This window comes from Pelodiscus sinensis, chromosome 7 (genome assembly GCF_052426305.1).
Source record: "Pelodiscus sinensis isolate ZL-2025 chromosome 7, ASM5242630v1, whole genome shotgun sequence".
NCBI lineage: Eukaryota > Metazoa > Chordata > Testudines > Trionychidae > Pelodiscus > Pelodiscus sinensis.
The window spans coordinates 9,549,892-9,564,128 of NC_143058.1; the positions used below are offsets into that span (position 1 = coordinate 9,549,892).

Here is a 14,237-nt window from a genome sequence, read left to right on the forward strand (position 1 = left end):
AGGGCGGGGGGCTGGACTCGATGACCTCTCGAGGTCCCTTCCAGTCCTATTATTCTATGATTCTATGATTCTCACTCATGGAAGTGGTGACAATGGATTGCCACCAGATGCTTATTAAAAACACACTCTCTGTGGTTTCTCAGCCTAGGGAATGTGTGCCTCCTCTCCCAGACATAGGCAGAGTTCTTTCAGGGGTACTCAACTCACCTCGTTCAGTGTTTCTCAACTTGGTGATTGCGATCCTCGGGGGGGTCATGGGAATGGTTTTTTTTTGGGGGGGGCGGAGGTGGAGGTCTCCTGTGCAGGGCCACCATTAGCAGGTGGTAAGCCGAGCAAATACCTGGGGCCTGACATCACAGGGTGCCCCACAAAGCTAAGTTATAGGCTTAGAGAGAAAGTCAGCAATGTCAGTACTAATGTGCTGTGACACTTGTATTTTTACATCGGATTTTCTAAGCAAGTAATTTTTAAGGGAGGTGAGACCTGGATCACTCAAGACAAAACTCAGACTCCTGAGAGAGGTACTATAGTCTGGAACAGCTGAGAACAATTGTGTTATGATATACCCAAAAAAACCCAGCATATTTGGGGCAAGTACATTCTAAAACTCTTACAAAATGACCACGTTAAAAAGGTTTTTATCAGGCTATGAAAAGCAAGAGGCTATGTCTCCGTATGTAAACTTTCCAGAAATTCCTACTGAGGTGCTACAGGTGTTCAAATAAATGGTTGGAAAATCTTTTCCAAATGGTAAGAGAGTATTTTTTCTGCCATTTCTATTATCCGTTAGAACATATCACCGATCTTAAACACATTTTTGCGCAGACTGCTAACAAAAACAATGATAAGCAACCTAAAAAGAACCTAAAATGGAACACTTAGCCTGTTACCTAGCTACCGTTGTGTAATTATCACCCAGACAACTGCCATTACGAAAGGCTCTATAAAATGCTGGATTATAATATTCTAAAGAGCAGATTTAAAAAAAAAAATTCATTAATGTTTTCTTCAAGTCAGCAAGTCCATTATAAAGCCACGTTCAAACAACTTGCTTACACACACTTTCATCTTAAATGAAATCTCAGTCAGTCCAAAACTCTCTTCATATTTTTAAAACATTCTTCTACCCCATTCTAAGCTACATTGACTAGATGAGGCTCCAACAAATTTTCACTATCACAAGTGTAAGCATTCGTGAATAATTTTATCTAAAATATTGAATATTCATGGCACTATTTGACTCCATTTTTGGTATGAACAATTTACTTCACTAAAAAGCTGTTCAACCGGGATTAACTATTTGTGATCAAATGTGTACCTCCGGGGATACCATTAAACTTCCTGAAATACCAATCACGTGAAAATTGTAACATGCTCTGGTTGTATGACCATTACTATTGGCAGGAAATCTCTCCCCATTACACAGCCAAGGGGAGGGAGTGCCCAAGTCGATGGGGACAAGCTGAGAGAAGGAAAATGAGCTTGTATCCTTTCTATACATTGCTACCAGCAAGGGAGTGGCAATAGTAGAAGCTTTCTTGAAAAACACTAATGCAGGCAAGGCCGCAAAGGGAATGACTGGACTGCAGCTAGGAGCATGGTCTCCCAGCCTGGGTAGACTCTCTAACAAGCTTTGCTCAAGCCAGCATGAGGACATTGCTGTATAGATGCTGTGGAGGTGTGACAGCTTGGAACAGCCAACCAAGCTGGGGCCGAGAGGGTGAGGCGGGATTGGACTTTGGCTGCGAATTTGAGACACCTCTGCAGTGTCCACGTTGCTCTCTTTCATGTACTGGCTTGAGCGGAGCACGAGTCTGTCCCCCAAGTCTGGGAGGCTGGCTCCCAGGGGCATACCCTAGGCCTATGAAAGGCAATGGGTGTCAGCACAGTACGGAAGTAAAACAGCAAACTCGGACTGCACCATAACAACACAACACCAATGGCCACCATTACACAGCTAGGCAGATCACCTCAGAGTCCTCTGGCTCTTCAATAAATTCTGAAGGCCTATGAGCCCTTCTTTTCTCTCAGACCAGTTGGAACTGGCACAGTGGTTTAGGACCTCAGCCACATCTTCAGTCTGTCGTAGATAGTGCGGAATGCCTCCATTTCTAGAACCATACGAGCGCTCGGAGCAAGCACTCGACGCGTCGCTGTTGGCGTCATCATCAGAATACATCCCATACGGCTCATATCTTCTTCTCACTGGCTTTTTCTGAAGGGGGGGAAAAAACACACACACACTTAATAAATTATTTACAGTCCCATCAAAGCAGAGGAAAAAACGTTGTGCCTACTCTGCCAGCGAAGGTGGCCTGAGGCTACTGTTACAGCGGCACAACGATGGTCAAATGTCACAGAGCACCAGCCTGTTTACCTTATCCACTCTAGCAAAAAGAGTCCCATTGATTCTGAAGGGAATTCACAAGTGAGTGATGCTCCAACAAAACGCAATAAATGAAATATTAGCTAAAGGCTGATGAAATAATATGTTGCTTTTCTTGAAAATAATGGTCATTTTCATGGTTACAGATTAATTGACAATACAGATCTGAGTTCAAGCAAATTCGTTAAACAGGAAGGTGATTCTGTGAATAAACATTCTGATGGAATAATAAGGAGAGAGAAAAAGGAGGAAAGAGCTAATGGACCATTTCTGCTCTGTCATATGCTGATGTGAATCTACAGTAATTCCACTGCGGTCAGTGAAGTTACTCCAGGTTTGTCAACTTTGTAAGACACCACACTTTTGACCCCATATATTAATTTGGGCTAGAGTTTTCAAGCACACTTAGGGGATGCAGACACCCAAATCCCATTCATTTCAATGGCTCTCAGGTGCTTAATTTTCCCACACACCTCAGAAAATTCTAGACTTAAAACTTAGCAAAGAATATCAGCATAATGATGACAATATGCCAAATGTAACCATACGGAATAAATACATGAACAAACCTTAACAGGATATGATCGTCTATAAAACAAAACAGAAAAGGTCACCTACATTCTTAGATAATAGCTACAGAACTCCTTTAAGGAGCCAATCCTGCAGAGTTACTGTATTTGCAAAGTCAATACGATTTTTGCTTTCATTAGGACTACAGGGTTGGGCCCTAATGGATCATCTTGATTGCAGCAACACGGGTAGCAGGAGGGGGAGGAGAGGTTGCAACAAGAAACAAAAAGAGGAAAGTAGAAATAAAAAGTCAAGAAAGCACTAGTACCTTGCTCCTGGAGTCTCCTAACAGCTGTAGGCAGGAAAATATTGAAGGATGGGAAAAAGCATAGAAAATTATGTCAGAAGCGTATGTAGGGATTGTTCTTGCAACAAAAATGTACAGCAAATGCATCTTAGCAAATTAAAAACACTGTTTAAGCAAAAGAAAAGAAAAATGGATATATAATCTCTGCCTTTACTTTCCTACTCTTATGCTGTTCTCCTCATGCAAAGTTCCCATTACAGAATTTACTTGCATAAAGTATATGGGATTGTGATTATACCTTTTCTAATGGCTTCTCTCAGCCATAGAGCTACACACAGTCTCTGTGTTTTATCTGTCAGGAAAACTGCTCAAAGTAAATACCAATTTTCAAAACTCTCATGTGTCCTTTAAAAAAGGCAACAGATTACAGAGCCTTGAATAGAGATTCTAATGCCAAGAAACAACTGTAAACAGTATAGTTCAACTTATCCACAAACTCCAATAAACTACCACCTTTTTTCTGTTCCTGGAACTGTACAAAGACCATCAGTGTCTCTTGAAATTCAGCTTCTTTAGCCGGCCAGCTCCCCTTGCATCTGAAACTCCACTTATCCAAACATTTCCCATCTTGTTTGAGTTTTTCAGATAATCAGAGTTGTACTGTACATAGGTTGGACGTATAACCAGTTGGACAGACTGCCTACTTCCCTGAGCCAGTTTCTGCTCAAGCAGCATGGGATTCAATGGCAGCTACATGCATGCACTGGAGGTCAGCACTTGACCTGCAGTGTTTTGTTCAAACTTGGTTGTTGGGATAAAGCCATCTTTGGAGAACTTCCTCTCATTCCCTACCACAACGAAAAGAATACTTCTTCTGTGTACAAGGGAGTTGGATAGAAGCTGGCATTGCACTGCTCCCTCACAAGGAAGCCAGAACTGGCTTTGAAAAGTGACTGCTGTGAAAGGAATGTCTGGGAGCAGAATGGAGAGGAAGAAGACTACAGGGATGAAGTTGGATTCCCTGATGCTATAGGAGTTCAAATACCGATCAGACTAGATTTTAAAGCCACAGCTTCTAGAAAGAGAACATTATATAGTAATGCTTTTGAAACCTAAGAGGCAGTAACAGAAAAAAGGATACACAGGAATTGCCCTTAAAACTGTCCAGGACTGCCTTTGATGATGCTACCACAATATATGTAGTATTCCTTACCCTGTACTTCCCTGTACCAAGTACAGGGAATACTGTACATTGTGGAGTAAGGACAAGCCAGCGTGACTGTATGTGCCATTCAACCTCAGAGACCAAAATGAAAATTTAGTCCACTAAGTATTTAACTTGCTTCACAAACACAATTATTTCGCCACTGAAGGCCATGGCACAGCAAACATTCTAACACCCTGTTTCTACATTCTATTGAATTCAAACTTTCATAAAAAGATTTCTGGAAGGAGGGTTCTTGAATCGGATTGGCAGTTCTCAAAATTGGTGGAGAAGTTGCGGACAGTCGGTGCTGAACCGTAGTTGTTATATGATCACAAATGGGAAGAAAAATAGCCTGAGCATTGGTGAATCAGAGATGAGGCGGTCTGCATAATCTCAAATGGGGAGAGAGATGTCCATGCGACACACTCTATGGGGATGTGCCTCACTGCAGGGAAAAGTTTGAAAACTCCACATCGGATACTTCAAGAAATCCTTTCTTGGTCCCAGATCTCTGGAAGTAACCTGAGTAACACACAGGATACCATATAACCAGGTTACCTTGCAGGGCAATTGCACCTCTCATGTTGTCTTCCTTTGAAAAGAATCAGAAAAACACATGGAGGAAAATCGGGTGACTGTAACAATACACTAATATGTGCTTTCTGGGTGAACAGTAGAAATTTGCTGGATCGTGCCCCAGGAGAACTTTCACTGCAAGAAGATTCAAGAGTACCAGGAAATTTAGCTAATGCTTGCAAAGGGAAATAACTCACCAGGGACAAGGGAAATCAAGGGAGACTGGGATCTAAATTACAAAACATACTGCCCTTGCACCTACAGGTGCAGTAAATAAACACATTTCTAATACCAAAGTAGAGATAAGCCAAGCTATTAGCTATTCATAGTCATCAACCAGGTGCCAGAAATCCCAGGTAGAGACATTGGGGCAAATCACAACACTTCCCCAAAAAACTGCCATGGGATCTAATGTTTACACCAAACAGACAGGACCTGGGTTTTTTACGGTTCTGCTCAAAATATCTACATGCAATACACTGTGAGGGGCTTAGGACCGCAGTCATTCCAGATGCTGAGCATCCTCAATTCCCTCTAGTGTTCAGCCCCTTGCAGATACCTTCCTTACCCTCCTCAAAAATCAAACAAAGGGCTGATTTAACCAATTCATCATCGGGGACACTATCTGCTTGCTGGATAATAAGTGCTAAGGATTAACTAGCAGCTATAATGAAAGGTAGCCTCGGTGCCAATACATCCAAAAGCAAAACACAATGATCAAACATTGCCCCAGCGACAGACATTGGCACATTTAAAACAACAGCTATTAACAAAGAGGAGAACATACGTACAGGCAACTTTAAGCCACTTTCTGGTGTCGGTAGCATTTTGTGTTTTTCCTCTTACCAGTGCATCTGCCACAGCAGCCTCCAGATCTGTGCTTGTACTCAGGACTCGCATGGCATTCACAGAAGCAGGCATCCTGCCTGGCTGTCCAAGTCCAAACCGGTCTGCACAAAAGACAACATTGAAAGAGATTGTTAAGTGAATTCACATTCATTCTGAATCCTAATAAGATGTCTGGCCAGGAATTGCTCAACGAAAAGGCTTCGGAAACCCACAGTACCATTTCATGAAATGGTATTTTATCCATCTCTCTGATGCATATTGCCGCTATCGTATGTAAAACAAAAATACTACAAACTACAGTATTTGGGCTACCAGAAACACAATGTTTGATTTTTATAGCGTTATTTTACTGATGTGAGATGTGTTGGAAAGGAATCTATTTTTCCTTTTATTTTCCTGTCTCTCTCTCGCTTTCTCTTTTTAAATTAACTCTCTCATTTTATTTTGGTTTCATGAGTCTCTCACATATGGGGCCCGATCCTGCTCTTGTCAAAAGCAACTGTAAAACTCTCCTTGACTTCTCTGAGGCAGAATCGGGTTTTCAGTTCCATTACTCTCTCATTCTAGTATGTGCTGATCTCGCAACTCTCTCATTCAAGCAGCCCCTACTCACAAGAGTCATTTGACTGAAATCAAAACTGTGGGCTCTTAGGGTATATCTACACTAGCCCCCTAGTTCGAACTAGGGAGGTTAATGTAGGCATTCGAAGTTGCAAATGAAGCCCGGGATTTAAGTATCCTGAACTTTATTTGCATCTTCCTGTCCGGGCGCCATTTTTAAACCCCCGTAGTCTGAACTAACTGGCCGCGGCTACACGTGGCAGTCAAACGTTAACTCGAACTAAGTCCTTCATTCGAGTTAACTGTTACACCTTATTCCGCGGCCAGTTAGTTCAGACTACAGGGGTTTAAAAACGGTGCCCGGACGGGAAGATGCAAATAAAGCCCGGGATATTTAAATCCTGGGCTTCATTTGCAACTTCGAATGCCTACATTAGCCTCCCTAGTTCGAACTAGGGGGCTAGAGTAGACATACCCATACCTATTAAATTTCAAGACTTTTACTAATAATTAGGGGTTTTTTTATCCCTTCTCAGGTGAGGAGAAGAAGAAGAAATACATCCAAAATATAATAAGGGAGAAACATTTATTAGGGGATCAGCTCTGAAGTGGTCCTAATCTCGTCTTTGTTGTTAAATAGCTCTTAGAGGAATTGGCTTAAATTTGCACAGGGCTGAAGTTTGGCCTCAATACAGTTTCACAAATCGACATGTGATTTCTTTTGTTTGCAAGTAAATAAAGGGTCTAATTAGGGTTGCCACTCATCCAGCTTTACCTGGAGACTCTGTTTTATAGCTTCTGAGTCATTTACAGTTGCCAGGTGCCTGGCTTTTGATCGGAAAGTGCAGTTGTAAAGGGACCTGGCAATCGTAAATGGCACACAAACCAGTTAGGGGGTGGCTCCACCTGAGCATGGGCTGGTGCAAATTAATGGCGCAGTTGCTGTGGGGCGGGAGGAGGCGCCGAACCATTAACTCGCACCAGTTCCTGCTCAGTGGGGACCACATCCTACCTGTGGGCAGCTCCTTGGGTCATGCTGGTTCCCAGAGTCATGATCTGTATTTTTTTTCATGGGTGTGCGTGGACTCAGCAATGGCGGGGCACATTGTTCCTGCTCATGGCCGGGCTAATCTCCAGTGGACATACATTTATGTTGTCTTAGTGGAGAATAATACTGCTAATGCGACCACTGACGTCAGTGGAAAACCTCCCATTAGCATAATGGTCAAGTTGTACATGCATATACCCATCTATGGTGTACTGAAGTGGCGTTTGAGCCATACACAATACAAGACTAATGGGCAAAAGGCTGGAGTAAAGGATCAAATAAAGTATTTTAGCAGTTTTTTTTTATTTAATATTTAACTAAAGAAAATTATTCTGTCCATTAAAGAGCTTTGACAAAAAAGAAACAAGATTTTTGCATGTAGTATAAGGACCTGCCTCCTTCCATGTATAGTAGTTTATTTGAGTGAAAATACTTAATAAAGAAATAGTTAAATAAGAAAATTATGCTGGTTTAACGCACCTTAACATTTACATTTTAAAATCTATAGTACAGAAATCTCTGCAATCAATTATAGAGTTTTCTTTTTTACACCTCTGTTTAGTTCTATGTAACTGCCCCAAAAGAAAGAATGAATCGTGGATAATTTGAATTAATCTGTTAAGGGCTTAAACTAGTAGTCATTACTCAGGCAAATCTCCAACTTGAATTAAATCCAACTTTTGCCTGATTAAGGAGTTGCAGGATTACGCCAGCAATGGGAAAATAGAAGGTTTTTTTTTTTTTTAATTAAAACATATTTTATCAAGTGATAAGCTGAAAACTTTATTGTTTTGATATTTATGGTTAGAAGTGGGTAGATGGTATTAGGAGTTACCTACTATCCTTTATAGATGCTTTACCAGATCAAACATTTTAAATTTACAACAAGCACATTTTCTACAAAACATATTACAAAGGGGAAAAAAAGTCTTAAAAACTACTGCGAAAAAGTAATCAAATCATGACATTTTCCAAGGAAATAAAAATAGTATGCGTTATTACTATCCCCTTTTTTAATGAACTCAGTTGATCAACTGGTATAAATACTTGATTGCAATATCATCCCAGAATGGAAAGATCTGTAACTCTGTTAAAAGGAATGCAGAGGATAGGACACTGCATTATGTACGATACACACTAAATGCGTTGCTACATAGATTTATGTTAAGAAAGAGTACAGAAGAGATGAGTGTTTTCATAAACACAGATGGATAACTGGTATAATACAAAAAGGCAGAAGTTGTTGAGGCCAATTGTGTTCTCAGTTAGATCTGTGCAAGTCTAACAGATTGCAACAGAATTGCTCAGGTGTTACTGAGAGCAGAATTCAGTCTCCTGGCGTCGTTACATTGCACTTTGAATGTCACTGGTTTGCAAGTTAATTTAGTGTTGCATTAGAAAAGGGAAGACAGTTTCTGTTTTTAATGAATAAAATGACAAAATAATTCAGTTGTAAGCCTGTTTAAATTACCCACTGTAAACAAACAAAAGGGAGCTGTTTTTAAACAAATCAGAATAAGTACAATGCGGCATGCGGGTGTAGATCTCGCTCAAAAAGTACTGCTGGAATCTCTGATACACAGATCTAAAGGTCACTGAATAATGGAACGCAAAACACACTAGGTCCTGAAACCCTGATACCACCAATCTTGTTGTCTTTGAGCATGTATGCTCCCTTTTATTTCAACACGAATTCTACGTGTTAAAGAGTGACATGAGTGGAGCCATAATGACCTCAATGTCAGACACATGTTTTTCAAATGTTCTGAAGAACTCTAGTTAAGATGAAAGATTGGTCAAATGTCCTATTGACAATTCAGGACAGTTTGAAACCTGCTAAACGATTACATCTGACTCTTCCAAGAGGTAAGCTGATTTCAGTGGGATTTCTTACGTGAGTTAAATCCTGTGCATTGTAAAGTCTATGCCAGCTGGTATCATGCTATTCAGTGGGTCTGTTCACTACTAGGGAGTTATATGGTGACCAAGGAAATTGGGCACTCAATTCTCAAGGAAATTCAGTGGGATTTGGAAGCAAAACTCCTTTGAAAATTTAGTTCATTTTTAAAAAGGGAAGTTAGGTCTACTTGTGGCCTGATTTTATCAGCTATATGGAGCCAAAATTCCCAATGGCATTGGTCTTCACAAAGACAAAGGTTACTTACTGTGTTGTGCTTGATCATACTTAGGGCGAATTTACAGATGCTAAAAATACAGCGTTTTTCTTAAGAAGTGGAAAAGGAACAGGTGTAGTCTAGACTTTGACCTCATATTGCAGTTTTTCAGTTATTTTAAGTATTCTGTGAAATGCATCAAATTTGAATTATGGCCTGTACATGTCTAAAGGTCAAAGACAATTCAACTCAGAATTTTTTTGGGGGGAGGGGGTAGGGGGATCACTAAATAATAGAGAACCAATTCTGAGGGTTTGGGTTAAATAACAGACATTTAATTCAACCTCACCCTAAGGGAAGGAGAACTAACACCTTAAATGATTGGGCCATTAATTTTTTTTTTAAATGGAGATTACCTATCTCCTAGAACTAGAAGGGACCTTGAAAGGTCATCAAGTCCAGTCCCCTGCATTCACAGCAGGATCAAGTACCATCTGACAACTTTTTGCCCCAAATCCCTAAACCAGCAAGGATTGAACTCACAACCCTGGGTTTAGCAGGCCAACGCTCAAACCACTGAGCTATCCCTTCCCCCAATGCCTCCACTCTGCTTTATGGAAAGGACAGTTTTGTAGCTACACTATTAGGCTAACTCCTGTAATCCTCACACCACTCTTGCCAGCTAAATTCCCACTGCTCTATGTCCTCACCCTTTCTTATTAAAGAAAAACTTCCACGGAAATCAAATGATTTCCAAGGCAGTGGCATGTGCTCAATATTGAGGATTTGGCCCATACATTCAATGGGAATTTTGTTTCAATAAAGAGCAGGTGAGAGCCTCATTATTTATCCCATTAATCTTAGTGGCCTTTAAAGGGAGTCTCTCTCTTGACTTGAATGAGGTTTGGACCAGCTCTTACAAATTATATATTAGGAAATCTTACATTAGAAAATTTCACTTAAAAAGCCCATCCAGTGCAAATTTTGTGTCACGCTTGTGCTTCTGGGGCTTGACCCTGCAAGGCGCTGAGTGGTCCTAACTCTCATTGACTTAGATGAGATTTGGGAATACCCAGCAGGATGCAGGAGCTGACCAGTAAGGATCTGAACTCAAGCACCTGCAACTCGCATTGACATTAATGAAAGTTGCGAGTGCTTGGCATCCCTCAGGCGCTATCCAGGCTGCACAGCTGATCAGTTCGCAAGGTGGAATGAAGACTGTCTGGGAACTCCCTTTATTTGTTTGTACACAGCTCATGATGCTCCTAAAGCACTTAAAACAAAATAAAAACATCCAATAAATTAAAATTAAAGAAGCATGTTCAACAAAAACCCCACTGTGATGAAAAGCACATGCCAAGAGCTGGCTGATATGCATGACAACAAATGGTAACGTGGTTGTACAACACGGCTATATTAAGAAGCAGATTCATGCAGTTAGCACTTGTTCACCTGACTGCCCAACAGAATCAGCAGTGGAGAGAGCACTAGTGGACCTGGAATGACGTCGAGAAGCTGCAAGTAAAAGGAATGGCAACACCCACAGGATTAACACACAAGTACCCAACACACAAAATGCCACTGTTCAAAAGGGATGTACACGATTACTACCAACATGGGTGTTTTGTAGTGAAAGGAAATGCCATTGTGTATGAATGCACAACAAGAACAGTGCAAGCCCCAAGGCAAAATCTCCATCAGCAGCTTCCTCCTTTCCCCCACAACCACAAACACAATGTGTGACAAACAAATACGTTGTTTTTAAGAGTACCAAACTGTGTGCAGTTCAGCAAAGACTGACGAGTGCCAGTCATGCTCCAGAACCACAGATCCTAAAAACAGCTGGTATGAGAATGGGGAACATTTAACCTGAAACAGGATTTAGATGGGATCAATCTAAATCGCAAAGTGAAGCCAAGAGGAATGATTAGAAACTGTGCTTGCAATGTCAGTTGTCACAAAAGTGTAAGGAGTCATACAGGGAAATAAATAAGCCACTGGGCATAGCCCTTTTGTTAAATATTTTAGTTTTATAAACACACACATATATACAAAAGCCATCGTGGCTATGACAGTTCTATTGCTGTAACACTTTTGTAAATAGTTGTCGTGTTTATATCAATATATTATATGCATATGTGCATAGAGAAAGAGTGCAATACGTATATATACACACACCACCTTTATATAGTAGCTAAGGCTGCAGTGAAGATTGGAGTCCATCTTCCATTTTAGCCCGATTTTCAATGGATCATAACTTCAAATTCCTTCAGAGCAAAGTTTTCCCATTCTTAGTTTCAGCACAAAGGTCATTTGTTTTGGAATGTTGGAAAAAATTGGTTCAGCCATTTCTAAAGTATTCAAGTGTTTTTAAAGAGCTTTCTCCATATGTCTAGCAATTTTGTGCTCACATAACTCAAAAACACTAAAGTAAAGGCTTGGTTTTGCACTCGGCTCATGTGAGTCATCCTCAGTCAATACAACAGTCCTCCTGAACTCTATACTTTGCTTGTCGCTATTAATAGTGGAAGCAAGCTACATTTGAACAAGGTTCAGAATTTATAAGTTATACAGGCCCGTCTGCACTATAAGTCCAAGATACATTCCCAAAAAATTGGACTTGCAGTGAAACAACCTAAAGTGGGGAATGTTTTTTTCCAGGGCTGACTTCCATTTGTGCAATTTATTTATTTATTTTTTGGTGTGACTGAAGAGCGAGGAATGGGAGCACTTGTAACACATCAATTCCTACAAGCGTCAACAACTTTAATGCAGAATAGATGTATTCCGGGGTGACTTATAGCAGGGATGGCCTGTATACATATTGTCAATGGTGCACATATATGCACATTACAAGAACTCAAAGGATTTTTCTGTTTAATGACAAAACATTTGTAAATACATTAAAATTACATACAAAACATGAGAACAACACATAAAAAATTAGTTTCTCACAGCAGTGGGCTAGAAGATATTCAGGGTGTGCAATGCAATCTATAAAAATGGAGTCCAAAGCCCCATACATTTATTTAAGTGAGAATGGATATAAAAAATGACTCTGGAAAGGAAAGTTTATAGGATCAGTAAGAGTGTTAGATATTAAGCTTCACAAGGAAGACCCTTCCTGTGCATGCATATGGATCTCCCTGTGGGACCAAGGACCAAGAAGAAACAGAGGAATACAAAATACCTATACTTGGCCATGTCGCTCAAGGTTACATTACTGTTGGAACTTCATCATCTGTATTCCCTGCTTTAGAACCTAGCTCTGCAACTTGCTCGGTGCAGGCAAACGTTTACATCTGCACATGGCTCTGGTGACATCCTGGGGGGCCACATGCTGCCTCTAGAAGAGTCAGGTTTTTAGTGTGATCATGACCGGAACATTAGGTTACCCTAAGTCCAGTGGCATACAAGCTAATCTTTACCAATGTGAGTAAAACTACATCCACGGTTATGATCCTCGCTGTAACCACCAACCTCTAGAGTGACAGTGTCTTACTCGGTGTTAGCCCTCTTACACAAAAAGCCTGTTAGCAATTCAAGCACTCTTCTCTGGGCTATACCAGACCTGTCTGCCTGCGGAATTGAGAACAGATGCACTCCAGCTCCTGCGTCCTTTCAAAGTGCCCCCTATGGTACCCGGCCCATAATCATGGGATACCCAGAGAAATCCCAGATCATTTGTTCCCAAAACAAAAGTCTGCCACAATTGACCAGTTTTATCTCAGATCACTGCTCCTGTAAAAGGCACAGCACTTGAATTCAATTATAAACAAATGGAAATGTAAGCAAGAAAGAATAAAGATTGAAATAAAAACCAGTGTAAGATAAGAAACAGTTACATGTAAAACTACACCATGGCACGCATTCTAAAGTCACTTACTCCTGGTGGAATTCTGCAGTACTGCTCCAGCTCCAAAAGCCTAAACTTAGTGAACAATTATTCTCCTGTCTAAAGAAGCTTCTCTCCAAAATTTCTCTCTGGTGATTTCAGCCAAGTCTTTTGTTCCCTTTTTTATGGAACAAGCTCACTGTCTGTTTACTTCCTATGTGAAGGGTGCACCTCTAAATATACAAGAACAGACCTTTGATGTACATCCCAAGATAGGGCTCCTCCCCACACCTGCTGCTTGCTTTTCCCTGGTAGGTTTGCTGGCTGTCGAACCATGCAAATCCACAGGCCTTTCCCCCCCTTCCTTGAGGCCACACTCCTGTCCCACCCTTCATCTGAGACTCAGTCCCACCCACTCCATCCCCTTCCCTCCATCACTTGCTCTTCCCCACCCAACCACCCTCGCTCACTTTCACTATGCTGGGGAAGTGGGATGAGTACAGACTCTGGGAGGGAGTCTTGGGGTGGGAGGGGGTGCAGGGTTAGGCTTGGGGGGAGGGGAGTTGGGTGCAGGCTGTGGATTGTGGCAGGGGGTTGGGGTGAGGGAGGGGCATTGGGGTAGTGGCACTTACCTTGTATGGCTCCCAATCGAGCCTCATCCCTCCCCTCCTTGGAGCGCCTTGTGGGGGGGGGGGGGAGGAAACAAGGGGTGTCTGTGCACTACTGCCCACAGACAACACCCTTGCAGCTTGGTCGCAGTTCCCAGCCAATGGGAGCTGCAGATTCAGTGCTTGGGGAGGGGGGGTGGAGGACACCCTGGGGGCCACAGGGATGTGTGGGCCGC

At 41.6% G+C, this 14,237-nt stretch overlaps 1 protein-coding gene across 23 annotated transcripts in view; it reads right to left on the reverse strand.

Annotated features, from left to right (window-relative positions):
* CLASP1 (cytoplasmic linker associated protein 1) overlaps positions 1-14,237 on the reverse strand; it is a 250,612-nt gene that overhangs the window by 60,684 nt on the left and 175,691 nt on the right. For 17 of the 23 annotated variants that reach the window (XM_089779645.1, XM_089779643.1, XM_089779646.1 and 14 more), the window contains 3 exons: positions 5,833-5,936; positions 3,225-3,248; positions 1,971-2,215 (listed from right to left, as the gene is read on the reverse strand). In XM_089779645.1, coding sequence (XP_089635771.1) covers positions 1,971-2,215; positions 3,225-3,248; positions 5,833-5,936 — 373 coding nt within the window. Of the gene's footprint in view, positions 1-1,970; positions 2,216-3,224; positions 3,249-5,832; positions 5,937-11,010; positions 11,074-14,237 lie in introns of all 23 variants that reach the window. The other 6 variants (XM_089779647.1, XM_075933084.2, XM_089779651.1 and 3 more) reach the window with 2 other exon arrangements.